At 43.5% G+C, this 26,751-nt stretch overlaps 1 protein-coding gene across 14 annotated transcripts in view; it reads right to left on the bottom strand.

The window, feature by feature from the left end:
- cacna1g (calcium channel, voltage-dependent, T type, alpha 1G subunit) overlaps window positions 1–26,751 on the bottom strand; it is an 83,295-nt gene that overhangs the window by 35,266 nt on the left and 21,278 nt on the right. For 10 of the 14 annotated variants that reach the window (XR_015104132.1, XM_086139017.1, XM_086139014.1 and 7 more), the window contains exons 5-19: window positions 26,263–26,557; window positions 25,463–25,555; window positions 24,507–25,380; window positions 22,702–23,099; window positions 14,871–15,022; window positions 14,587–14,772; window positions 13,942–14,056; window positions 12,614–12,769; window positions 11,158–11,223; window positions 6,167–6,260; window positions 4,700–4,881; window positions 3,706–4,044; window positions 3,407–3,586; window positions 2,317–2,417; window positions 248–371 (exon numbers count right to left, since the gene is read on the bottom strand). Coding sequence is in view for 13 of the 14 variants with exons in the window: in XM_086139017.1 (XP_085995143.1) it covers window positions 248–371; window positions 2,317–2,417; window positions 3,407–3,586; window positions 3,706–4,044; window positions 4,700–4,881; window positions 6,167–6,260; window positions 11,158–11,223; window positions 12,614–12,769; window positions 13,942–14,056; window positions 14,587–14,772; window positions 14,871–15,022; window positions 22,702–23,099; window positions 24,507–25,380; window positions 25,463–25,555; window positions 26,263–26,557 (3,355 nt within the window). In the remaining variant the exon portion in view is untranslated. The remainder of the gene's footprint in view (window positions 1–247; window positions 372–2,316; window positions 2,418–3,406; window positions 3,587–3,705; window positions 4,045–4,699; window positions 4,882–6,166; window positions 6,261–11,157; window positions 11,224–12,613; window positions 12,770–13,941; window positions 14,057–14,586; window positions 14,773–14,870; window positions 15,023–22,701; window positions 23,100–24,506; window positions 25,381–25,462; window positions 25,556–26,262; window positions 26,558–26,751) is intronic. The other 4 variants (XM_086139020.1, XM_086139010.1, XM_086139008.1 and 1 more) reach the window with 3 other exon arrangements.

The following is a 26,751-nucleotide window of genomic DNA, read 5'->3' on the forward strand; positions in this document are numbered from 1 at the left end:
TTCACCATGAAAAGGGGTAAAGTTTCAATTACAAATTTACATGATGATGGACTTTGGTAGCCGTTTAAATCACGTCATATTAATTTGCTCCCTGGGTACAGAAGAGATTCCGGGTCAGGATGAACCCCTCTCCCCCCGAACCCCTCCCCGCCACATGAGTATGGATGACTTTTCAAATGTTTTTCTTTCTTCCAGTCGATATCACTTTTCACGCTGACAGTTTTACGCAGTCTGTGTCCAGACTCACGGCACTGGCGGGGTCGATGCGAGGCCGCTCCATCGCGATCGTAATGCAGTTGAGGAAGATGATAACCAGCACCACATGGTCGAACATCTTGTGGTTGATGATCTTGTTGCACGCAAAACGAAACCTGTGGAAAGGCAACATCGATCAAATTTATCGACATGAACAAAGAGATTTATGAAGATGAGGATATCCAGTCATGTCTGATCCAAACCCCCCCCCCAAAAAAAAAACAGAGCCCGTGGTCACAAGAATGTCTTGCAATTTAATTGCAACAAATCAGCTTTGCTGTAAGTGTACATTGACGTACAAAAACGAGGTTTAGACCTGGATTTACGGCTTTATTTGGCAACAGAGACACAATTGTGTCAAGTTGCTAAGCCTGCGCGAATATCTGTGTCATCCAATTGATCATTATTCATGCCGCATCACAAGCTTGCTCAGGCTAATTTCCCTTTGATAGAAACACACAGTCGCTGTCTCGTTTAACAATCGCCAACAATGTTTCGCTTGTAGTGCAGAATGAACCGCTGAGGTTCATTTTAACTTACAGGGAAAGTTGACACTGGAAACGTCATCATAAAAGGATGTTTACAATCGCTGCGCCGCGGTCGTAGTTGCATCTGTGGCGTTTTGCTAGCATTCAATTTGAGGACCTTTGTGGGAGCACTTAAGGTGGTTTGGTGAAATACACCAGGTGGAATTCTCTTTGCTTCATGTTTCGTTTGACAGTAACTTTCAGTGGAAGTGGAAAGAAACACATTGAAGTCTTTTTTTTTTTTTTTTTTGCCAAACTGCTGCATGTTCGCTGCCACTCGCTTGACTTAAATTTCTTTATTTTGCTTTCATTTACATTTAGGGCTTGTAAGTATCCGTTCAGCGACTTTCAACACTTTCAGGAACAGCGGTTACTATAGTGGACAGCTTCTCAGGTTCTTATTATTAAATCATACCAGTCTAAGGCACTCATCCCCCAAACAATCCTTAAGCAGGGCCCTAGTAATCGAAACGTTGCCATGAAATGTTGCTGTCTATCAGCAAATTAGAGACGTGGCCGATCCTCCTCACTTTCAGAATAATAATTCAAGACAATTGAAAGCAATGACAGAGACTCAAAACAGATCATGATTGTTTTTTTTTTGTTTGTACAATAAGTTAAATCCCATATGCGCTGTAAATACCAATTGACCAAACCACTGAATTCTTGACATCATCTTATCTGCTGTTAAAATAGCCGACTTTATTCAGTTCAGTTCACGTAATCTTATTACGCGCTATGAGGACACCATATGCACAAGCACAGAAGTGATCCCACCGTTGATGGACCGCTCCATTTTCACTATGACTATTACTCCAATGAAGCAGTGACATCAGCAAGCACTAAGCAAGCTCAAGTGACCTCAGCGTTCTGTGATGTTGAGTTGATAGACGCCGTTTGTTGAACGTAAATTTCTTCAAACGGGACTTTTCCGATGCAGTGTTTGCACCAGGGGCCACTGCGTTACTTGTTGCAAACTTCATCCTCCGTGCCACCGAAACATGCGCCGGCTACGGATGGATTAAAGCCCCCAGGAGGGGGAGGACGCGTGAAAAAAAAAAAAGAGGATGCGGCGGAGGGAAGGGAAAGAGGGCAACAGATTCTGCACGTGACTGAGATAACACGCAGCATGTTGAAAGAGAAACTCCCTTTGCTCCTGCTAACTCACCCCCTGACGTGGCAGAAACGGACGGATAAAAGATGCTTCTGAAGTCAGAATTTTGGAACGGAATATAAAATGGTTTTGGGGGGGGGGGGGCGCGAATAAATAAATAAATAAACGAAACGCTGTGCGCTCTTTGAAATCAAAAGCACACGATGTCAGTCAGAAGCAACGCGAAATCCCCTTCTTGTCAAGTGGAGGGCTGAGTTATCAGCTTTTCCCTGCATTCAGAAGGAGTTTCCTTTAGAAAAACAGTCAACATGCCGAAGGATTCTCAAAGATGTCAAGTTTGTACTACTTTAGCGAAAACAACACAGCTGAGGATAGAACAGAGTAGAAAATGTGCAGACAATGTGAAATAGGAGGACGAACTTTGACTCCGGAGAGAAGAGGTAGAGCGACCAGGTGTCTCTTTGTCGACACCACTCTGGTTGTTTCTTTTCGAGCCAGCGAAACAATCTGGCAAGACGACCCTGTGGGAACGCAAAGCGTCTTCATTATTCATGTAAAACCAAGTAGTGAGAAAGCCGGTTGGAATTCTAAAGCAAGTCTACATAAATATAGTGACGGAGTTTCGTCAACCCTAAGCCATATTTGTGTTTGAGTGGAATCTGATATTCATTTACCGTATTGGCCCAAATATAAGACGGTGTTTTTTGCATTGAAATAAGACTGAAAAAGTGGCGGTCGTCTTATATTCAGGGTCTAGACATTATACCCATTCACGACGCTAGATGGCGCCAGATATCATTGAAGCGAATGCTGAACTTGACTCCCCAGACCAAAGTGAACCCCTGTCACGAAGAATAAAAATAAAAATTTCGGTAGCACGAAGAAGAAAAATGAAAAATAGCGGTAAGAGAGAAAAGAGAAGAAAATAATAGAAGAGATAACAGAAAATGGAGAAATGTAGTGACAATCTGGAGAAACGTGGGTCGAAGATCGGTCAGGTTAACCGGCAGCTAAGGAGAAGTTATGATGTAATTTATATTTCAAAAACCAGAAGCCATTCATTTACGAATGTGATTGCACTTAAGTTTACATACTTAAATGTTCAGATATTAAGATTTGAATGAGGCAAAATAACATGCTTTTTCTCTCAAATATATTTTAGAATCATTTGTTTCAGATGTACTGTAATTATTTTCTGTATAACATTAATTTGGTGTTCAAAAAGTATTTTTTCAAACTTAAGTCTTGAAAAAGAGGCGGTCGTCTTATAATCAGGGCTGTCTTATATTCGGGCCAAGACGGTATTTCGGGAGCATGATTCTAAACATGAACATTTCATAATTCAAGACAGTACCCGAGCTGAGCTTTTATTGTGTTGCTGAAATACAATAAAAATAGTTCATGAAGACATGTCACAAGGAAGCAGTGACAGCTCCGATGAAGGCTGAAGTGACAGCCGAGATTGTCAGGTTGGTAAGATTTTTTTCAATGTACATGCATGGATACAAACCAGATTGGCGTCTTCCTCAGCGTTCTCCTCGTCAGCGTTCTCCTCCAACGAGACATGCGTGGGGGCCAAAAGTGAGGGCGTGCCCTTCCCATTACAGTCGCGATGCTCTGCAGGCCGGAAGGTACCCGGTAAAGGGGGTCTGGAGCTGTGCATACTAGCTGAGCGATAAAGGTATGGAACCTGCATGAAGAGAAGACCAGGATAGGGAACAGTGTGTAAGTATCAAGTGCTAATGGGAACGAAAAACAAAAATTTGAAGCAAAACATCTCAACTGATATTTTGGAAAGGTTGGATGTACCTGCAGGAGGGCATCAGGAGGCAAATCCATGGAGCTCCGCGTCTCCATCGACTCCATCCTCCGGTGACGCGGCTCTCTCTTTGACTGGGACATGGAGTCCGTCCTGGCCAAGGAGGCATCGTCCTCCTCCATCAATCCGCCTCCTCCCTCTCCTCCAGCCTCACTTTCTTCGGAGCTCGAGTCACCTTCTTCCGATAAAAGGGACTGTCTCTCCCCAGATTGCCGTTTCTGGCGTTTGAGGGACGGGGCGCGACCGAGGCTGTTCCAGCTCGATCGGCGGCTGTTGCGGCCACTACTGGTGCTCCAATGTGCATAAGGGGAAGCACTCCGAGCACTGGCCTTTTGAGTTAATTGAAAATAAGAAAAAACAAGTTTAATACATCTGAGATGAAAACATACAAGTGTGCCGTTTAAAGGGGAAGCCGACCCCAAAATTTTGCCGCTTTCAACTGAAAATGACATCATAGTTGCTGAGGGCTCAAGTAACAACCAATCATGGCTGAGGTGCAGAAAACGTGAGCCGTGATTGGTCGTTACCTGAGCCCTTTTGAAGTCTGTCGTGCAAAGCAACAAAGCTTGATGTGCTTGACAGGTATGGAATTGGGATTCGGGCTTTGACTGCCGGTCAAGAGCTGATGTGGATACGCTTGCTTGTTCTCCAAAGCTCTAATTAATTACTTAGTTCATCTGTCTGTCATCATCTTATCAAAATGAAAAGAAACTGCGTGAATCTGACAGAAATGGACTTCGCCGTGGTTATCCTGCTGGGTTCGCTAATTTGTCGCCGTCAATCATTATGACACACCGACATTAATTGAGTGCCTGTCACGAGTCCATTTACACATTTACGATGCGGACAATTAGGACGTACTGCCTTTACGCCAACAACTACTGATGTGGGAGGAAATGTTAAAGTTGCGTCTGAACACTTTTGCTCCTATAATAGCATTTATTATGATTTGAAAATGGGTTTTGACATAAGTAAGACACTAACCGGTGACTTGTCATAGGAGGTTGGGTCGATGGAGACACTGCTGCCTCGGCGGGACTCGTAGCTCTGGATGGGGTCACCCAAAATGGGTAACTTCGGTATAGGCATCGGAGTGGCTGCCGTGTGGGTAATCAGTGGAGGAGTCAGGCTGGTCTTCAGATCCACATGACCATTTACAGGTACTACTGGTAGACGAGAGAGGGATCGGCGGAATGAACGAGAAATGGAGACTCTAAAATGACACACGTTATCAGGACTTGAAATTGAATTCATCAGAAGGCATGTGTGGGAAGGCATGTCGTGTTCGGGAAATGGACATTACATCACAAATGCTTAACATGTAAGGCAGCTTGAATAAAACAAATTCCTCATTGTCTCCCGATGGTATAAAATATGTGTATTGGCCAGCATTTTTCACAGCCCCATTTTGCGTAGCGGAGATGTCGGCGCTGTTGGACAGTCTTCTTTGGTGCGGCTGGATGGATGGCTGAGGAGAGAGGAGCGTCGGCGGGGCGCGCGGATGTGTATTTGGACTTGAGAGTCGGCGCTTGGAATTGAAGCGGATTTACATGGGTACAGAAGTGAAACCATCTTCGTCAGTGGACGCGACAGTGAATTTGTTTCCTTTCAAACTTATGTTATTTGATGTTACCGCTTCTGTAAAGCGCTTTGTTCTGCAGCTTTTGTGAAAGCGCTATATGAACAAAGATGGATTGGATTGGATTCGGTTCTTTCCACAAAGTTAGCAGTTTTAACCGGACCAGCTGAAGATACTCAGGGGGAGGATGATAAGGTACAGTTGGGAGTTTTACTCCACAGAGCGGTGTTCTCACTCGGTTATTCCGTCTGCAAGAGTGCTAATTAGAGGGAATCGGAACCGGTGTATGGGAAATTATGGATGAGACTTCTGGACTGGTTTGATGTTGTGCGCGGGGAATGCAACTGCATACTCACCCACTAAGGGGAGAGACTGTGACTGATCACAGCAGACCAAAGGTAATCCTTCACACAGGATATTCTTTGCCTTAATACGTCTTTGACCTTATATTCTGCTCCATCAAAAAAAATGATTCATTTTTATTTGTTTAGTAGTGTCACAAAGTGAGCAATGGATTTGACAAAAAAAAATAGCAATCGTCATTACAATTACAGACGAGTTCTAAGATCTGTGTTGCTATCGAAACCGCCAGTCCGGTTTTGGGGAGTCAAAACTTAGAACCTATTGTATTTTTTTTTTATTACTCTGTATTTTGAAGGACTCCGACATCACATAAAAGCCATAACTTAGTCGCATAATTTTTCAGCATCACATCGCCTCATCTTCTCATTGACTTGGCCACAGCGCCTTGCTGGTTGTTTTTAATTTTGGTTGTGACGACAATACTCGCATTTATTATCCTGGCATTTATTTAGACCGTCACTGACATGAAATCATGGCGGCACTGCACAAGTAATATTGTCTTGGCTCACCTGCAGAGGCCGATAACTCCCTCTTACTGCCGTTAACATCCTCCATACTGCGTGCACAGGAATCAATCTCTGAACCTGATTTCGAAGAGTCACCCTTTGACACACAAACACACACAATTTAGAGGGGAAACCAAATGTGTAATCATTCGTTTCAATTCTAATTGAAAGTGGGGGTCTGACGTTGCCTCTCGGTGCTGATCCCTGCTGAGCTTTGTTTCGCTCCTCGTTTTTCCACGAGTAACAAGCCAGATGTGACCGCGGGGATCAGTCACCGGAGGCGACGCAAAGTCTGCGAACAGGCAGGTGAAGGCGCCACCCTCCGTGCTCCCAGAGTTCACAACACAGATAGAGGAAAGAGGAAGTTCATCGATAAACAGCACCGCGGATGCATGCAACATAGTAATGATGCTGGTTTCGCTGAAAAACACCGAAACACAAAAACGGTAGCATGCATTGGGGGAGGAGAGAGCAATACCTTGACCTTGTCACCTTTAAATGTGTTCAATCTTCATATTGCTGACAAAAAGTGTCAAAAGGCCCCAGAACTTGTATTTCTTATGACATAATGTAGGAACTTGAAAATGAGACCTCCATCTTGAACGTTTGCACATAAATATCACATTTTGTTCGAGCTAACCGCAAGCTCAGCGCATTCTCTGGAAGATATTCTATACTTAGGAAGTTTAGAATTGGTTCAGTCACAGGTTAGCGCAAGACTTTTATGTAACGGCGTGAGCCTGAGGATTTATTCACCACAGCTCTCATCTTGAACAAATTACTTTATTTATCTTTTCCTGTGTGTGAGAGTACTGCAGCTTCAAATTGTTTTCGGGCTATCGTGGGAAATTGTAGCGCTCATTTACATGTTCTCACTTACAGTGATTTCCTGATTTCCTTCGAATGGTGGAGTGCGGCAAAATTCGGTGAAGTTTGCGAATGGACCAGGAGCCTAATCAAGTAAAGAGGTCCTTGAGACGTTCTGTGCTAGCAATTTTGCTCAAATTTCTGCATCTAGTTAAAATAGCATTCTGAGGAAGGGGGGGGGGGGGGTGGAAAACAGAACAATGGAGGCCTGTCAGGAGCTTAAAAAGTTATTCTTGAAAAGCACCAAAGATTTTTTACCATTTAACAATTTAAAAAAAAATGTTTTTCACCGAACAAAACAAAGTGCAGGAACGTAATGGCTGAATGGCTGCTCGTATGGAACGCTGCACATTTTTTTTAAGCATAAACACAAACAAAGCAAAAACAACCTCCCCCAAAAAACAATGCAATATTTTGCCTCGTGTTTCAAGCAAACTTGGTATTTGTATCGACTACTTGATTGTAAAAAAAAAAAAAAAAATAATAATCATAATAATTACCGTCAACTGAGTTTTGTTAGTAAAACCCATATTAAATTCTTACATTTTACTTATTTCGGTAAAGGGGCAGTTGAAAGAAAGTTCTGCCAGCTTGATCTGAGGTGATAGAAACCACATATTGCAAGTGCACTCTCGGTTGTTAAAATGTGCATGCTAATGCGGAGTCAATGAGTAAAAGAATACAGCTTTAGTTCTGCTCAATGGCTGTATGGAATAATATAGAAGACAATTAGTCACGTGAAAATTGTAATTCCGTTTCACTAAAATCATCATTTCGAACAGAATATTTGTGCTGTTTGGTGCAATACTATGTCAGCATCCATATATGGTCTACTTTTGAATAGAAATCACCAACCGAGACTTTTTATGAGGTGTAACGGCAATGCCGATCATGAAAGGTGGAGAGTTTGGCGACCTTCGCTTCTTGATTTGCTCACCGCATTATTGAACGGCCGTCAAACCACAAATCACCATTTCCACTGGCCTTTATAAGTACTATTGCTTAGCATCATTAGCCGTTGTTATTCTATGGTCATTCAGCAAGACAGAAAAACAATGCCCCTCCCCCGTTTGGCTCCTCTGAGTTCGATTTCATGACTCGTGAATGGCGCAATCAGAGCTTCATTCGGTTCGAATGAATTATTCATGACTCCGGGATTATCACTTAGGGCTCATCCGTCGAGGTTGAATAAGCGAGTGGGAAAGGTGGACATGATGTTGGTTTGGTGCACCGGTGGGAGGAGAATACGTGTGCGTGCGTGCGTGTGCATGTGTGGTCTTGAGGGAAATCCTTGGTGAAGAAATAGTCGGGATATTTAGACAGTTTGTTTATCTGCCAATTCGGGCATGGTGGCTGGAGCAGGAGATAAGGCAGACCAGACCTGCTGTTAGATAGCCAAACATTAATAGACACCAGCAGCTCACGGGGAGGATCTCAATTACCTGCTTTCAAAACGGGTACGACATGGCAGATGGAATGTTGATACAAGGAAGTGCGGTAATTGTTTGTATGTTTTCCATCATAAGGTTTCTTCCGAAACGGGATGTTGAAACTTTTCAGCCAAGAAGTGGTTGGTGAAGAACTCATAATCGTGTTTTGATTTGTTATTTTTCCCGAAACTAATTGCAGTACATTTGACTTGTTTACTCAATTCAAATCAAAACTTCATCTAAAGAGTGGATTGTGAGAGTAGAATTTCCTTATGCTAGCTCACTTAGTGATTCAATGAGCCATTAAGAGAACTGTAAACACATTTGGCTAGTAGCGTTCAGTTTAATTAATGATGTCCGCCCCCCCCCCCCCTTTGGCATTGTCAATTGTGTTGGGATTTTAATTGTGGGTTTCGCGCGCAGAGTGACTGAACTATGCAAATTTAATCTTAGATTTACCCGAAAGCATACCCTGGAACGCCCAGTTTTTGCTATCGCGCCCTCTGGATGGATGTAAGGCTTGAGGAGCCGACGATGAGAAGAAAGGAGCGTTGGAACTGGGAGTCGCGGCTTGGAGTTTGAAGCGGATTACGTGGGACAGGAGAAGTGAACTAATCTCTTTTCGTCAATGGACGCTACAGCTTTGTGTTTGCTTTCAAAACTTAGCTTGGAGCAGACGTGTGCACATTTTCAGCATGACGTCTCTGATCCACTGGTGAAATGACATTTTGATCCTCTCCTCTTTCATCTATAACTGCTTCAGACAACAAAGTGTATGCAGAAAAGTGGTGAAGATTGCACGACTGTCTGTGTCCTATGAGTTGTGTTGTGTTCTTTTTGTTATTTTGACTTCAAAATGGCGCCGCGAGAGTGGCTGCCTTTCCAGCAGCTCCTATATTTTGTTGTTCTACTTCTTCCTTTCATAACTTTGCTGCTGTGAATTGGGAATTTCTCCATTGCGAGACTAATAAAGGTTCTTATCTTATCTCTTTTATGTAAACGGGAAAGTACAAAATAAAAAATTTAAAGAGCCTAAAACTACTGCAAGTAACATTCGCCCGTACAAGAGTCAAGATTCCGATTTGAATGGCGTTCACTAGAATGATTTTGCTTTTCAAAAAGCTCATTGAACAGACCACACTGGGCTCTCTCAAAGAGCGTCCAGAGTTGATTTCCCCTCTGGACGCCTTTTTTAGTCATTTGTATCCCCTAGAACTGCTGCATTTACATATCCAGCAGTGCTCGGGCCTCCCAGTAAGCTGGCACCATCTCTCCTCGTCACTTTGTCCTAACCTGATATATTAAGAGACTAAGAGGGAGCTTGTTGGCAGCCGACTTTGCTGCAGTGATCTCACCCTCCGGTGAGAAAGAGGAGCTGGTGGGAGGTAAGCAATCAAATTCGGGTTTAATGCTGCTTTTAAAGATTGGCGGAGAAAAAAAAAAAACACGAGCGCAGTAAAGTGATGCAAATGTTTAAGCACTCTGTTGTTTCTCCTAAACCAAATCTGAGCAATCATTCACTACCCTGGTTAGCGGGATGGGCAGCATGCAGGAGGTGGGGAGGGGTAGAGTACTTTGGGGCGGGACATATCTTTCGGAAAGCCCACATACACATATATTGGCCGTCCTGTTTTTTTGGCACCGGTGCGACTCCATTTTTTTTTCTGATTAATTAATCCCGAGAATGGATTCATACTAACGACTAATTCTTTATTTTTATGATTGTTTTTTTGTTTTTTAAGGAGTCAAATTATTTTGTATATCAAACACATCAATACGCAAAAAATACTCTCGAATAGCCGAGGCTCAATCATTTTGAAAATAATATTAAATGTTTATTTAAATATAAAAAAAAAAAAGTCACCATTTTCTGTTTGAGAATTGCAGGATAAATCTGTGGTTTAATCTCACTTTTTTTTTCCCCCTCCTGTCGCTATTCGTGTTCCCTTATTTTATCTGGCAGACAGATATTCATTTTTGCGGTGATGACTCATCAAAGTAGGAGAACGTATTCCATTCTCCTCTCACTCTCTTTATGCAGAAAATTAACTCTCTCTCTGCAGTTCTCTTTTCCTAAAATGAAATCTGGATTGTATTGCACGGGGAGCGGAAGTCTCGCAAGCCTCGAGTTATAAGACGCACTTTATTTTTTAACAGCACAATTTTCATACCACATTTGCGACAACAACAATAATAATATTAATAATAATAATTTGTAGTCGCGGTCGTCATTTAAGAAACTATTGGCATGTTATGTGATGACTGCGAGACTGTAAAAATAAAAATACATACCCCTGTATATATAAAAATATTTTTAAAATATATACATATATATACTGTACCTGTATATATATATATAAATATTTAAAATATATACATATATATATATATATATTTTATTTATAAAATATATATAAAATATAATTTATAAGCGCCTTTCAAGACACCCAAGGACACTTTACAATAACAAAAAACACAAAACAATATATATAAAATATTTAAAAATATATATATAATTTTTTGGGTGGGCCATCAGGCTGTGGCATCGGAAAGATATGCGACCTATTTGCAAAGCCTCTGCGAGGATGGAGAAGGGGAACAGGTAAACGGGGAAGCCAGAGGGGAAAATGGGGGAGGGCCGTTAGTAGACAAAGGGAAGGGCAAGATGAGGGAGCTGCCATGCTTTCCCGTACATACCCCTGCATCTACAGGCAGCTGAATTAGACTCAGTTGGGCATGCAAGTCCTCCCGCTTGGCCACTTCCTACGGTGGAAGTGATTGGTGCAGCAACGCAGGTGAGGGAGGCGCGCATGAGGAAGGGGGGGGAGGGGGCGGGGGGAAAAAAAGCACAGAAGTGAGAGGCACCGCAGCAGTGCACAAGAGCGGACACCAAGTTGAAGGAGATTCATTCAGCCTCATCGCAACATTCTGAGGTCACCATGCCGAGAAAACATGTCGCAGCCCATTTCCCCGTCCCGGCGCATTGTTGACAAAATGATCTGCGCGAGTCCATTCGCAGCCTCAGTAACAGAGAAGCAAGAAGGTCAGAGAGGAACGGTGAAGTGGACAGCCACGGCCTGTAATTCCACTCGTTCATAGAGCAGACATTCAAATGTATGCCTGTACCTTCGCAGCACAGCATTGCATTGTTCAACATGCTTTTCAGCACCCATGCGTCATCATAATGCAGAATTCCAGTTCATGTGTGTTAGTTTGCATCTGCACGATGTGTATCGCAACGCACTTTGCTCTTGACTAACACAGTTGAGCTACACAACACGGAGCTGCTGGGAGAATACGAGGAAAGCGCCACGTCATACATTTCGGTTCAATAACTATCGGAATATCTCCAAAAGCAGTTCACATATGCGTTTTGGGGTCTCAGCTCCAGAGCTGTACATCTCTCCAACATCATTCAGCGGCTGGTTACCTACCAACAGCAACGCAAGGGAAGTTTGGCAGTTTCAAAATAAACTTTCAAAGAGGGGCGTGAAGTTAGAAAAGAAAGGAAGCACAGCTTACTGAAGATAAGATTTGAACTAAGGACTGGGCATTTTGTGTTTCATGCACCCTGTAACTGGATAACATAATAAGCCGTCCACTGTAGTAACCGCTTTCCCCGAAAGGGTTCAACTGAAAAGAGTGCCGATCATTTTATTTTCCTTTGACGGCCAACCAACGAATTACACTCAATGACACTGACTACTGAGCTCAAAGTGGGGAAGGAGAGTTGATAGGAGGTGCTTAAGCAGAAAAAGATGAAATGTCCGCAAGCTGGTTTGATGTGTGATTGACCCACTCTGGAGACTGAACCATTAGTGAAAGTTGATGTGGAAAATATGCCCATGGACACAAACGTGCGTAGCGGGGATGACAAATTGGAACGATTCGGTTTGATCTATCGCATAAAAATCAACATCGGTGTCCCATTCTATTTAGCTGTGTGAAGAACTAGTCAGGCACTTCAAGACAGAGAGAGGACAAAAAATAAAAAATAAAAATCAATAAATAACCCCGTCTTTGAGATGGCTAGCATAGCAATCTTCCTGCTGGGAGGGGGGGGGGGGGGTGATTTTACAAGACACTGTTCATCACTTTGCATTCGAAATATATTTGTAAAACAAACCAACCAAAACAGACAAAAACACTTCACCTCCGTTTGGAAGCCTTCAACCAAGATGGCCACCAGCAGGTTGAACAGAACGTAGTTACCAAAAGTCATAAGGGCAATGAAGTAGAGAGCCGCTACCGGAGTTGTGGATGCCATGCCGTTATATAATACCTTGTTCCAGTCTTCTTGGGTTAAAATCTACAAGAGAGAGAGAGAGAGAGAGAGAGCGGGGATGGGGAGGGGGGCATTGCACAATGAGTTTGGGTGCCATAGGCAGCGGTGATGTGCCTCAACTTTACAATCGTTTGCTGTTTGGCGTGACGCCCGACAGCGGTATATGAGTTTCACCGAAATTCATTCTTTAAAAAAAAAAAAAAAAAAAAAAAAAAGACTAATTCATGTGCCAAATATATTTTTATGGTTACTGGATAATTTTGTGCTGCTGAGTCTGAAAATAACAGTGATTTATTTGAATTGGTTTTTCAGAGATCATCAATTTATTTGACTAAATTTGATTTAACAGTTTACGAAATGGGCTTTGATCATTATTATTTTATTAATTTATTGTTATTATTATTATCATTATTTCTGCTTTCGGGTATTTTCGAATTTGTTTACGGCTTACTTCTTTTTATGCCATTCTCCATTTAATTGCAGCACCAATTTTGAACAAGTTTGCCGATGCGATGCTCTCTCTTGCCACGGCGAGACTTGAAATATCCCTTCATCCGGCAGATCCTTGAATTATTGACGCCGACTGTATTCACAGTGACAAATGCTGTGCGTTGGGTATGCGGGGATAATGCATAGATGAGAAGAGCCCAGAGAAAGGCCCTGTCGAGCGTGCCCGAAGAGATATGACACAGGAGAAAAAAAAAAGCCTACTTGAACCATGTAACATACTTGGAAATGGAAATCCGTTGAGGGAAAAACAACTACACTTTATTTATTCACGATGTATATTCTTTTAAGGCCATGTGATAGGACAATTTCTGTCAGCGGAACGGAGATAAAGGTTGCATTTGCTCAAAGGCACTTCATCAGATTTGGATTCATGCAATCGCTTTGGCATTGAGAAAATGTCGACGAGGCTGTTTCAACTGTGTCCAATTGTTTAAAAAAAATAATAATAAAGTAAATCATACCTTTGCTTGTAATTGAGCCAATAAGTACTTATCACAAACAAAGCATAAGCATTGGCCTACATTATCATAAGAATTTTTTTTTTCTGGATTCACAATCTGCATCATAATGCACCAAGATTTCTCCCATCCCGAACCTAAACGATAGAATAACATGCAATTTCCAGCTAAGTGAGCAAAGGTGCAGAAGAAGAGAAATTTATAAAAAAAAATAATAATTAAACTCACTTGGAAAACAGTCACGATGGCCCACAGAAGAGAGTCAAAATTTTTCCTGTCCGGTAAGGTGTCTCCATCCCGCTCGGAACCAAATTTACAACCGAACAGATGCATTCCCAGAATGCTGAGAGGAGAGCCGAAAGGCGAACAAACGAGAACGGAGTGAATATTAACATCAGACAAAAAAAAAAAAAAAAAAAAAAAAAAATCAACTCCAGTCACATAATCAACATGGGGAACACGGTGGTTTGCATTTTTTCTCTCTTTTTTTTTAAGCTGGCGCTGACTGCGAAATAATGATCTTAACACTGATTAGCTGAGAGTCATCTGGTTGTCAATGTTTAATGAGATGCAGATGTCTTCAGCACCATGGAGAGCGCCGGGAAAGATGGTGCATAATTGTCAGTGCAAGTGGAAATGTTAAGGGTGTCTTCATTCATTATTTGACCAAACCATCCAGAAATAATAAACATAGACGCACAACCTTTTATTGAACTTTTTTTTGTCATGTTTTCTGACAATGTGAATTTAACCCGAGCATGACTATCTCTGGCAAGGCCGAATTTTAGCTCTCGCTCTTGTATTTGGTATCGGGACTGTCAAAGTCAAGGTTGTGTCCGGTTCGTTTAGAAAGGCCGCGCGCACTCCGCTTACCTGAAAATGAAGATAAAGAGCATAAGCAACATGCAGAAGGTGGCCACGTTGTCCATGGTCTTCATGAGCACCACCAGTTGCCTCTGCAGGGCCGGCATGAATCGGACCAACTTGAGTACCCTCATGAGTCGGAAGGTCCTCAGCACGGACAAACCTCCACCTTGCTGACCCACGATTTCCCACACACTATTTGAAGAGGACGCACAAATATACATTCGAGTACAGCTACTTGTGAATTTGCAACTCGCACTTAGCCAAAAGGAAGAAAAGTGAGTTCAACTCACCTGATGACCACAATGATGCCATCAAAGATATTGTAGGGGTTCTTGATGTATCCAAAAGGTCCGTAGACCAACACTTTTAACAGCATCTCGAGGGAGAAGAGGCTGGTGAACACTATATTACTGATCTCCAAGGCATTGGTCAGTTCGTCAGGCTCGAGGGGAAAAGAAAGAGAGGAGGGTCATTAAAACTGGAAAATAATTGATCAATGCAACTTTGAATTTACTTTATGTGGCTGCATACAATAGACTCATCTGGATTTAGATACAGCGATCCCTCGCTAGTTCGCGGTTCGTTTATCGCGGCTTCAGTGAATCGCGGATTTTTTCAAACATATTCATAATTTTTTTTTTTTTTTTTTTATTGGTCGCTACTTTGCGGATTTTCGTTTCTCGCGGGTGGTTTTGGTCCCCATTAACTGCGATAAACGAGTATGTTTAAATCAATGTATAATCTACTTTAATTTTTTTTTTTATCTGGATCCAGATGCTTATTATTCTTTTTTTTTTTTTATCAGTACAGGGCACTTAGGGACTCTCGACTGATATTCTCGTCACCTTGACTGCTGGGAAAAGATTATTTAACAGACACCGTCAGGAAGTGGGGAAAATAATGGTGCACCACCGCTAAAAAAGGAAAAAAAAAATCTGCTCTATTACTTGATCAAGTGCATATTGCATTATGAAGACAATGCAAGACGGTCAAATATCCCCCCACCCACCCCTCCAAAAAAAATCCTTAACTTCCTACACTAATGTCAAGTCATCACACGTGATATTCTGAATATGCAAGTGTGCATTGGCAATGCGGACATGAAATCCACCAACTCTGAAGCAAAACATTCACGCAACGAGAACCATCTCCAAATCTGCTATGTCACAGACGCAAAGAAAATGCAGGCCAGGGTCGACCCCCCACCACCCCTACCTCCCCCAACTCCCCAACATTACAAGAATACAAACACGTATTTCCCTGCATCCAATGCCCACGCTCAGCCTTTCTTCCCCTCGCCGAACAGATGTGTACCGATCACAAAGCTGCAGCAGAATGTGCCTGGGATGTCTGCTCGGAGCTCATCAGAGAATTTGAGCTGTCATTCACAACAAGATCAAACAACTGGCATGAGTGTATGTGTGTGTGCGTTTTCTGTGCCGCAGAGAATAAAAGAGAGTGAGAGAGAGCAAGCAGACAGAAAAGAGAGCCAAAGCAATAAAAGGCGAGGCACATCCAAACACAACACGGTATGTAAATCAGTCGGCTATCGCCAGTTTGGGCTATTCCGACAGAGGAGAAAAGAGCCAAATGCCTCTTTTGCGTCTGCGGACTTGTTTAACACCCCGAGACAAGCACCGTGAGGCCTTTCAACTCCATCCAATAAACAGTTTACACAACTCAAACATAGTGTCGTTTCGACGGCTTACACAGACATGGGGCGGGAGTGTTGAAGGGGTGATCTATGTTGTTGGCTTTGTCATCCTGATGCAGTGAGGCAATGGCGTCAAATATTGCTACCCATGAATACATTTCAGTTTTCGCGTTCCGTTCCGTGTGCAAGCCGAACCCGGAGGTCAATGTGAAGTAATGTAAACGCGGCGAGTTGCCATCGCGTCTCTCTTGGTGGGCTGCGACTAATCACTGGGACAACACGACTGTGTAAGCACCACTTTTTTTTGGGGGGTTTTTTTTTTTTTGGGCTTCAAAACCAGCACAGATACACATAGAAAATTACAGAGAGATTAACATCACTCCATCCTGAGCATTTTGTCATCAGGATGAACACACATAGACCTGAGCGGTCACTTAAATCACACAATGAGCTTTACTCAAAAAGGAAAGAAGGGATCGGAAATAAGTCGGCACTTTGCAGAATGTGTATGGTTGAAACTCAATGAGCCCACCGCCCCCATCTTACAACAAAACTTGAGTGAGTATGTCTGGACAAGAGATTGCGTCGTATTAAGTCACAACTCCCCTAAGACCTAAGCGCACCAACAGAGCCTGGGGCAGAGAAAACGGAGCAGCAATACGGAGGCCCGATATTGCAACATCTTTGCGATCCTTCAGAAACAACCCCACTCGTTCGTTTCATCTCTTCTCACTCAAGCGTTAATGCCCTTCCACAACGGTTGACGCCACGGAAAACAATGATGGGTGATCGTGGGAGGGGAGGGGTGATTTTTCAATCGTGAACATGAGATGTTAGCCGCTAGCTGGAGCTCTGACTACACGGATCTCTTTCATCCCAAAAACAAATTTGGTCGTGCTCCGGCTTGGAATTTTGTGTTCTTTGGCAAACCGCGAAACTTGCCTACCACGGTCCGCTCAGATGGTATGATAAATGGAGAGTGATTAAACGTCTTAACCCTGCTTTTGCTTCATACTGCAAAAGAAATTACAGCAGAACGGAAGTGCTAACTTCCTTTGCGATTGCCAGAGTAAATGTCAGGGTCTAAAAATGAACAGCGGAGATTATCTGGGATACATGGAAAAACATAAGACCAAAAAAAACCCATCTCTCTTACCTTTTGTTGTTAAAACAGAGCCATGTTTTTTTTTGTTTTTTTAAACAAGGTACAGAAAATGATTCGATGGATTTTGGTTGGAGAAGAGCTCTTCAATCATGTTAATCGTCCTTTTCCCTTTCAAAACGATTCTTTAATTCCGGCTATTGCCATCCAATTTCAACATCGAAAAAACGGGATTCCTCGTTCTCCTCAATACAAATCAGTTTTTCCTCGACGTGCTTTTATTTTGAAAACCAGGTGAAGGTTCACCTGGAAAGTGACGGGGAAAAAAAATGGGCTGCCAGGCTGAACCTAATTGTCATTTTCAGGCGGTTAATAACGCCCAAATGGAACGCGGGACTTCCTCGCAAGCCCGTTCGGTTAAAGTGCAAACAACCGCAGCAAAAATATACCATTTATTTCAATTCCCCGCCGCACTTGAAAAGGAATAATCTGCCCACATAATCCGCTGCCCCTGCCACCGGAAGCCCATTTTGGGAAAATCAAAACGGTATCCGTTTCATCTAACCTCTTTCCCATTGTCTGTCGTTTGAAATTTATCTCGGCTCACTGACGTGTGTCTGATTTCGCCATCTGCTCGATTTCATCCTTTCGCCTGATAGCGGTGGCCATAAATACCTTCAAAAGAGCACAACTTCAAAAGGGAGAACGACTTGAAGTTTGCACGTGGGAGCAACAGGCGACGCCGAGACCCACCGCCTGAATTTGAAAGCCGCATTCATGAATCCGCACACCTCTTGAATGGATGTGGCTCAGATGCCAAAACAAGAAACAAAAAGTACAACTTTTATGGGCCGAGACTTGGACTGCAGTAATCTGGCCATGAGACAGATCATTATTATTTTTATGTATTTTTTATTTTCCGTTTCTGCTCCGGAATTGTTTTCTCCCATATAGTGCACATTCCTCGGATATCGCGGGCGAGTGAGACAATAAAACGCTTTCTTGGCCGTATTATCATGGTGGCGTGTTTCAAGTTAACAATTCAGGCGATTCATTTCTTAATTCAATAAAGGCGACTGACGTGCGAGCACTAGCAAGGGAGAGAGAGAGATTCGTGCCTACACGTGTTGCGAGTGTGTCAGGCACAAAAACTGCTCTTGCTTTTCTAATTGCCTCCTTCAATGTCCGTTTCCTGGGTAATGAGGCTACAAGAACATTAGGAGATAAAGTGTGTTTGATGAGGAATAGCCTAATCTGGTTAGCGCTAATGTAATGCCACCTAATCTGATGTGATATCATCCAAATGGAATGCCGCACTCAGACTGCTAATGACGCAGCGCCGCGCTCGGTGAGTGTGTTGGTTTAATCAAGTGGGCGCGCTTGCTGTATCGGAAGTAATTCGAAGCGTGAAATAAAGAGGGATATACTCTCGCGGTGATTATTTGTTGATTGTGTTTCTTTGAGGAATGATTTAGGTTTGATGCAAATGCGATACAGGGTTCTCAAACTGTTTCGTGCCTCAATAAAATATTGCAAGTGGCGCCGTCATGACCAACTTTGATATACATCAGCGGAGTTGGCCAAAGTGTTCATCAAAAACAAAGCAGAAGTTTTGTTTCATATTATTGTAAGCCACTGTTACATGATGCACAGTCGCAACGTTGAGAAGTAAAAAAAAAATAAAATAACGCACTTAACAATTCCATTGAACTGTATTACACACAAAAGTGAGATTAGAAGCTAACTATTTAATAAATAAATAAAATTAACGTATTGTGCTTAAAAGCTAAACAGAACGGAAATATGCTAGCCATATTGGATTAATAAAATAAATAAAAGCACCCGCAACATGTTGCGCAGTTTAGACATTTAGTTCAGTGATTCTGTTGTGTACCACTAGAGGGAGCTCAACTTCCACTATTGACACAAGTACCACACTTTAAATGTCTACTTTAAAATGAAAAGCCATCACAACAATATCAAATCAAGCTAAAGCGAGGCAAGCAGAAGATGTGTGAAAATGATAGCGAGTCGAAGAAGTAGTTCAAGTATCAAACTCTGAATACATTTCTAACGAGCACACATCTAACACACCATCTACATCCGCGAAAACGGAGAATGCCGGGCCAAGGCAGACTATGATTTGGCATCTCAGTGAATCAGGAAATAACTGAACGCATCTTTTGATCACTCCGACGATTCTGTCATTTGAATTTCACAGTCTTCAGGGCTGGAAAAGCTTTCCTTGAAGTCTCAGATTAGAAGCTAGTGCAGCACACCAAAACGTGTCTTGAGAAATGTGTCATTCTTCAGGCTGCGACAGATACACCGGTTCGCTACGAGTGAATTGTTTGGAACGAAGAGCGGGACAAAAATTTCTTTCTACCATTGCAAACTGCAGATGATGATCAACAAAAACAAACATCCCTTCAGTTTAGCTCCATCTAGTGGATGCATAACGCAAGCGCAGCCACTACTGTGGATGCTATTCTATGCGCCTAAAAATGCAGTGCGCCCTGCAAGTGTTTACACTTTTAAAAGAATCACTTCTATAACATTCATTGGAAATCACAATGTGCCTGCAAGCGGCTCATGTGGTCCTTCTGTCTCTACCTGGTGTATGAAGACACCGTGTTGGGGACCCTTGTCGAAAACTACCTCACCAACAGGGGTCTTCACCTCCTCTGTCAGGAGCAACGACATCAATGATCAAAGATTCTGACGAGGACCGAAATTTGAGCTGAATGCAACGCTGGCAGTTGTCGAGGAAGTTTCTTCTGTGAAATGAGAGCGAGTAAGGCCTACCCAAGTGAAGAGACTGTTGTTGCATCGTTGGCAGACGCACAATGATTCCATCATGTCCACCTTAAATGGCAATGCTCTCAAACGCACTGGAAATAAAGCAGACACCCGTCTCCGAACATGTCCGAGCCGTCTGCCTCCACTCTTCTTGCCATAATCTCCCTTCTATCCCTTCACCCCCCCAAGTCCTGACACTCTGTCATCCCTATCCAACACTCTACTTAATCATCTTTTTTATCCAGCCACCCAAGCAACCCACCCCTCCACATAAACTCTTCATCCCACATTTCAATTCTCTGCACTCGCCTCGTTGGCTACCCTCATACAAAGTGGATGCGCGTGCCGCAATCCCAGCAGCGTTTTTTTTTTGTGCAAGCGTGTGTTTAGGACAAATCAAGCAGACCAGGGGGGGGGGGGGGGGCTCTGTTATGTGTCATCGACAGGGAGAGTTCAGGCGCTGCTGCTCCATCCACTGATGGCCTGCTGGGGAACATGCCGGTATATTTCAACTGTTACGCAAGTAGAAATTAAACGTTGTGCTTCGTGATCTCTGCCAACTGGAAATGGCTTATCACAGCATGCACACAACTACTTCCCTGCGACGGTGACACACGGGCTCTACATTTTATGCTCACCGCAGCATGAGATAGGAGGATTAGCATCATGCTTAACATGGAATCCTTGTATAGTAAATAATTTGACTACTCCTATTATTGTGAACGATTTCACACTTGGCATTTATTTAAATAGTTATTAAAAGAACATGCATATAAATTATGGTTAGGAGTTTTTGCTGAGGAAAGAACGGTTACGATATCAACAATCCTGTTCTGTCTCACAAGCGTATTGGACTACGTTGAGACTAGGTGTGCGAATTGAAGTGTAACTCATGATTTTGTCAATGATTCAAATGGTGTTTTTATACAGTATTTGTTGGAAGAAGAATCGGGACCTCTGTATGGTAAACTTGGCTGAATGACACTTTGGGGAAAACAAAACCAAGATACAGTACATATAGTATATATTTTTTCTCCCTACCATATGGACAGAATTACAAAGACAAACTGAGGTTTGGCAATTCCTCTTTCTACTGGATGTCAACGGGCTAACAATCAATGATCTGTCTGTGGGTGAAGTTTAAAGCTATGCGTGTGGAGACTCAACAACAACAACAACAAAACACTTGAGCAAGACTGGGGTGAAAGTAACTGAGAAGCACATGGAATAACAAGAGGCATGACAACAAGAGAATACATGAGAAACAAACAAAAAAAAAAGGGGCGGTACGTGGAGGAAGGGCAGAATGAAGAAAGTGGAAGAATGAGGCAGAAAAGTGGAGGTGGAAATGAGAAGCCTATAAAACCTCCTGTGGTCGGGCTATGGGATGTTGCCATCTGGCGATGTTTATCAGCGCAGGGTCAGGGACCTAAAGTAACCCCACATAACCTGAACATGTTTGAATCACCTCAAAACACCCCATTACAAACAATAGTTGGGTCGTATAACTTCATACAAACCTTTGACTGGCAGTGGGAAAAAAAAAGTGAAAACACGACACAGCCAACTTGCGACAATAACTTATCTTCATTGCACCCAAAGTAATGCGATTCAAGGCTAATCACCATTTTTTTTTTATGAACATGGCCTTTTGGCGATTTCGATTGGCTGACCCAAGTTTTTGACTTTCTACATTGCCTATCTTTCGGGAGGGTCATGGGGTGATCCGCGGCCTTTTCCAGCCGGTTGCGGCGCGAGACAGGGTATATAAATCTGGACTGGTCACCAGCCAGTCGCAGGGCGCATCGAGACAAACGACCATTCACGTTCGCACCGATGAACAATTTAGTCACCCGCTAATCTGACGTGGTTATTTTTGGAACGTGGGAGGAAGCCGGCGTACCCGGTGAAAAGCCACACAAGCGTTGGTTGAGCCAAGATTCCAATCCCCAAAGCTCAGACATGCTCACCACGAGCTACGAAGCGGTGTTCACTTTCGAGATTTTAGTGTAAAAATCATAACATTCAACAACATTAAAACTCATTTAGTACCAGCTAATTCTGGAACAAGTCTGAAAAGACGTTTAAAAACGTCTTTGGGAGTGAATGAGTTAAGCACTTTATCACACAAGAACATTTTTTTTCACTTTTCAGTGTACACAAATATAAACCAATGCAGCATGTTTGTAAAAGATACAGAATGGAAGTGTTCAAGTATGCCACTTTCTGGCCTCCGATAAATGAAATCCACTCTTCTCTCATCTCATCTCGTCATAAACCCCGCCCACCCCCCGATTTTCTCTACCACATGGCTGCAATTATGCTGGTGTAAATAAACAAGTCCAGAGAGAGACATCAGGAATTCCACTCGGTCTTGTGGGAGCATTGCATCTTACACAATCACACAGAGACACACAAACAGACACAGGGAATCTTTGACTGGAACTCATTCATCACTACATCAGCTGTGGCTACTCATTTGTGGAATTGACTCCTACGGATGGTGCAATTTAAAAAAAAAATTGCATTGCATAAAAAAAATAAAAAAAAACTTTGTGACACTCACCTGTTCATGATACTCGATCCCCATACTGAGAGTATTGATCAAGATGGCGATCATGATCCCACGTCCAAAGTACTTGCTGTCAACGATCTTCCGAAACGTATCGCACACCAACCTCCAGAAGTGCACCACCTTTCCAGCCGTTTTCCCCAACCTGAAAGGTTTTTTCTTGGGCTGCCGACTGTCCCGCCTGTCCCTGCGGCGCGTCTCCTGGCTCAACTCATAGACACCCTCGCTGTCGGAGTCTCCCGGTGTCTCTGTGCCGCCCTCCGACTCATTGGCGAGGGCTTTGGCGCAATAGGGGCAACCTTCAGGGTCCATTGTCAACCCCGCCACGTCCATGGCGCTGCTCATGGCGCTGAGGTCACGAGCCGACAGCTGGCAAGCGGGCTGGGCTGCAGCTGAGCGAGAGAGCAGACGAAAATTACTGCGATGGTGATAAATAGCACGCATCAAGTGTTTCATAAAAAATGTCATAACAAATAAAGGAATCGACTGTGAAGAGCAACACTTTGGGATGCTTGCGTGTGTGTCAGAGGGAGTGTGTTCGACAGTGACGGGCGATGCGTGAGCTTTGTCTCCGCAGACCGCGCTGCAGCCCACGTGGGCCGGCAGCCAGTGTTTCCACCGTCCGTCCAACCTGAGCAGATCTGGCCTGACTTTTGCCGAGCGCACTGCCTTTTAGAGCTTGGCCAGAAGCAAAGAAGTCAGTTGCCAGCTACAACACGAAGCATTAACATTTGACTGTAATTAGAAATGTTTTCGCTCTCTCGTGCGGAAAAAGAAATCTGGAGGGTATTCGAGTGCCGGGGCTTAATCACAACACACTTATGTCTGATTCTAATAGGTGATTGCATGAAAAGGGAACATTTTGAGTGGAGGTATGTCATTTGTTTTTGCACAATTCTGACAAAAACTCAGCCATGCTATTCTCACACTTCCTGACGTTCTGACTATTTTTACCTCCACTGACTGCAAAGCACGCAAGCTCAAGGCAACAGATACTGACTGAACTGTATTGGTGTGATCGATGTTGGCTTGTTCATGAACTCACTGTCGTGCATAGAAAACAACAGTTGTGATGAAATTTGCCATCTGGGTTAAAAATGCAAATCGAGTGAACTCGATTTTTATATAACGTTAGAAGCAAGACTTGTCGCCACACAGTTTGCCATGAGGGATCGACAGGTGTGCTGCAGAAAATGGTCAAATTTCACTTCATTAGACTGAAAACTTTTCAATTGCAACAAGTAATGCAGCGTTGATTTCTAGGATGTAGTCCTAACGCTATTTCACTCTTTCATGCCACAAGACTTACTTGTACGTCTTTTTAAAATTAGGCCCCGCCTACCAAGGACGTACTTGTACGTCCAAGTCTTTTTTTTTGCGTCATAGAGAGGAGGGTCTGATGCAATCTGTGATTGAGAATAAGCCGTTTGTATTGTAAATCATGTAAAAAAGCGACCAGTAGGTGGCAGTGGTGCCTCACGTGATTGAAATGCATGCTTTTACAAAAAGCTCATTTTCTCCGTTTTTTGCCCAGAATCACCATTTTCATGAAACTTAGCCATTTTGTAATGCGAATGCTGAAGAATGGAAAAAGATAGAAACACTTTATTTTCTGCTGAAAGAAGAGAGTCCAAACTATTTTGGTAGGCTCCATGTTTGTATAGCATTAGGACCAAATATTCTGTGGGCCTTGCAAGATCAATCAAAATCCAGTAAAACGCTGGGATTGAGGGGGTTGCTCCAGTGAAAATGGCTGGGATTGAATGAGTTAAATTCAAAATAAATAAGCAACGATCTACCTGCGGGGTTGCGGGTGTCCGCTAGGCTCTGCCGCCTTCTCCCATAGGACAACGGTGGAATGTTGAGGCCAATATTCGTGAGAGTACTGGTTGCCACACTACCTCGTCGCGACTCTGCTAGAGCTCTGTCCTGGAGAGTGGGGTAATTCTTCGGACCGGGAGCAGCAAACGGCACAGAGTTCCTCTTCATTGCCCTGGACGTTGACACTGAAGTCAAGGAGAATGGGCCTGGAGTTTGGAGCAGGGTTGAGGATGTGGGGGTATAGCAAAGGGTTTCTCGGCGGGGCTCGCCAAGAGTTGAATGTGAATCCCCACATCCCACTAGATTGCTGTCGGAGGTTGCTGTCGTGACTGAGTGTGGCAGTGGCGCTAAAGTCAGGGTTCCGCCAAAGGAGGCTCCAACGTTGTTCTTGTTGTGAGAAGATGGATCCGCGTCTTGACCTTCCAGACACCTGATGCTGCCTCCTGCTCTCACGCTACCATTCCCAAGATGGTAATGGTAATGAGGGTGAGGGTGGGCCATGTGGTAAACAGACAATGACCCCTGTCTTGAGGACTTCCTCCTCCTCTTCTGGCTCTGCCTTTGTTGGGGTTCCACTGGAGGCGGAGAGGCGGCAATGTTGAGTCCCGCACGACGTGCTAAGAACCTGCAGATGTGGGCCACCTGTTTGGCTCCCTTTTGGACCACATGGACAAGGTACTTGAGCAGCTCATCGTAGCAGGAACCCGGCTCCGAGAGAGAGGCCAAGGTGCTGGCGTTGGACATGAAGCGTACCCTCTGCTCCTTCATCAGCTGACTCTCTCTCTGCTTGGTTTCAGAGAACTGAGTGGCAATGACGACCAGGCAGAGATTGATCATGAAGAACGAGCCAATCTAAGGACAGGGAAGAGTCGTTATCCGAGTCATCGAATAGCAGAAGAACCGGAAGCGCGACGCTCAGCGGGGATGCACTTACGATAATTAGTAAGATGAAGTAGATGAAGTTGTAGAAAGAGTGCGCATCCATCACAAAATACATGATATCCACCCAGCCCTCCAGAGTGATCACCTGAGGAGGAACAGACAACCAAAAACACCCAGTGGTTTTTATTTGTGGGACAAATAAAGGATATCTTATCTTATCTTATCTGTGATCAAATTTGCAACAGTGAAAAACCCCCTGTTATGAAAGATTTCTTGCTGCAAACATGATTTTGTTGTAGAGGAGTTTCACTGAAATCTGGAGTACTCAAAGAGAACCCGCACAGAAATTGCCCTCAGGATGACATAAGTCGAGATTTCAACCCAGGACCTTCCTGCTGTGAGGTGACTAACCACTCAACTCTCTTAAAATCAAGCATAAATCCAATCCACCTCCCACCCCCACACAGTTTATTTCGTGCATGCTTCACCACACACAGGAAAACTCGCATAACAGTCCCACCAGTGGGAGAAACTAATCACCAATCTGGCTTTTGTTTCTCCAAACGTGACACTCCCCGCTTGAGAGAAATGTATGAGAACAGACAAAAGGTTTGCAGATGATGTGGAGATAGCTAACAAATGGGGTGGAAAATTGAGGCTGTGGGTGTCATGTCCGGGTAATCGCGTCAAACCATATTTCAATGCCATCTGCTACAAGACAATTGGCCTTCCTTTTTTTTTTTTTTTTTTAATCGCCTCTTTGTTTCCATCTCATCCGCTTCATGAAACCCCATTCGATTGATGCCCCGTCTGAAATTCAGGCAACTCGTATTTCCCCGATTTAGCTTTTACCTGGAAAATGGCAATCCAGGCGTAGCAGATGTTGTCAAAGTTGATCGCCCCTTTGAAAGGGTTCACCAGACCAGCAGAGCAGTTGCTGTAGTACTGGTTCCAGTTAACACAGGTGGTGTTATCGGTGCTGTTGTACGAGTACATGTCGAGATTGCACTGCAGATCGGCTTCGTCGTAGAGCTTGGGCACTGAGCTACAGTCCCTCATGCCGTTCTCTCGGGGCTGAGAGCAGATAAAGGGATTCTCGTCGTCGTTTTCAGTGTGGTAGTATTTCTCGAGCTCCACAGACAGAGGGCTGGGGATAAATGAGAGGACATTTTATTGATTAGTGGCACCTCAGGGGTCAACAAATTATCGAATTTTTTTTCTGACATTTTAATCTTTGTTAAAAGTGTAAAGGATGATTGATACGGGGGGAAAAATGGTTGGAAACAGGCCAATGTTGAACTTGGACAGTGAAACCGGCAAAAGCTAAGGCAAATTTAACTT

Source organism: Hippocampus guttulatus, chromosome 19 (assembly GCF_054856545.1).
Source record: "Hippocampus guttulatus isolate MCC_2025c chromosome 19, RoL_Hgut_1.0, whole genome shotgun sequence".
Classification (NCBI taxonomy): domain Eukaryota; kingdom Metazoa; phylum Chordata; class Actinopteri; order Syngnathiformes; family Syngnathidae; genus Hippocampus; species Hippocampus guttulatus.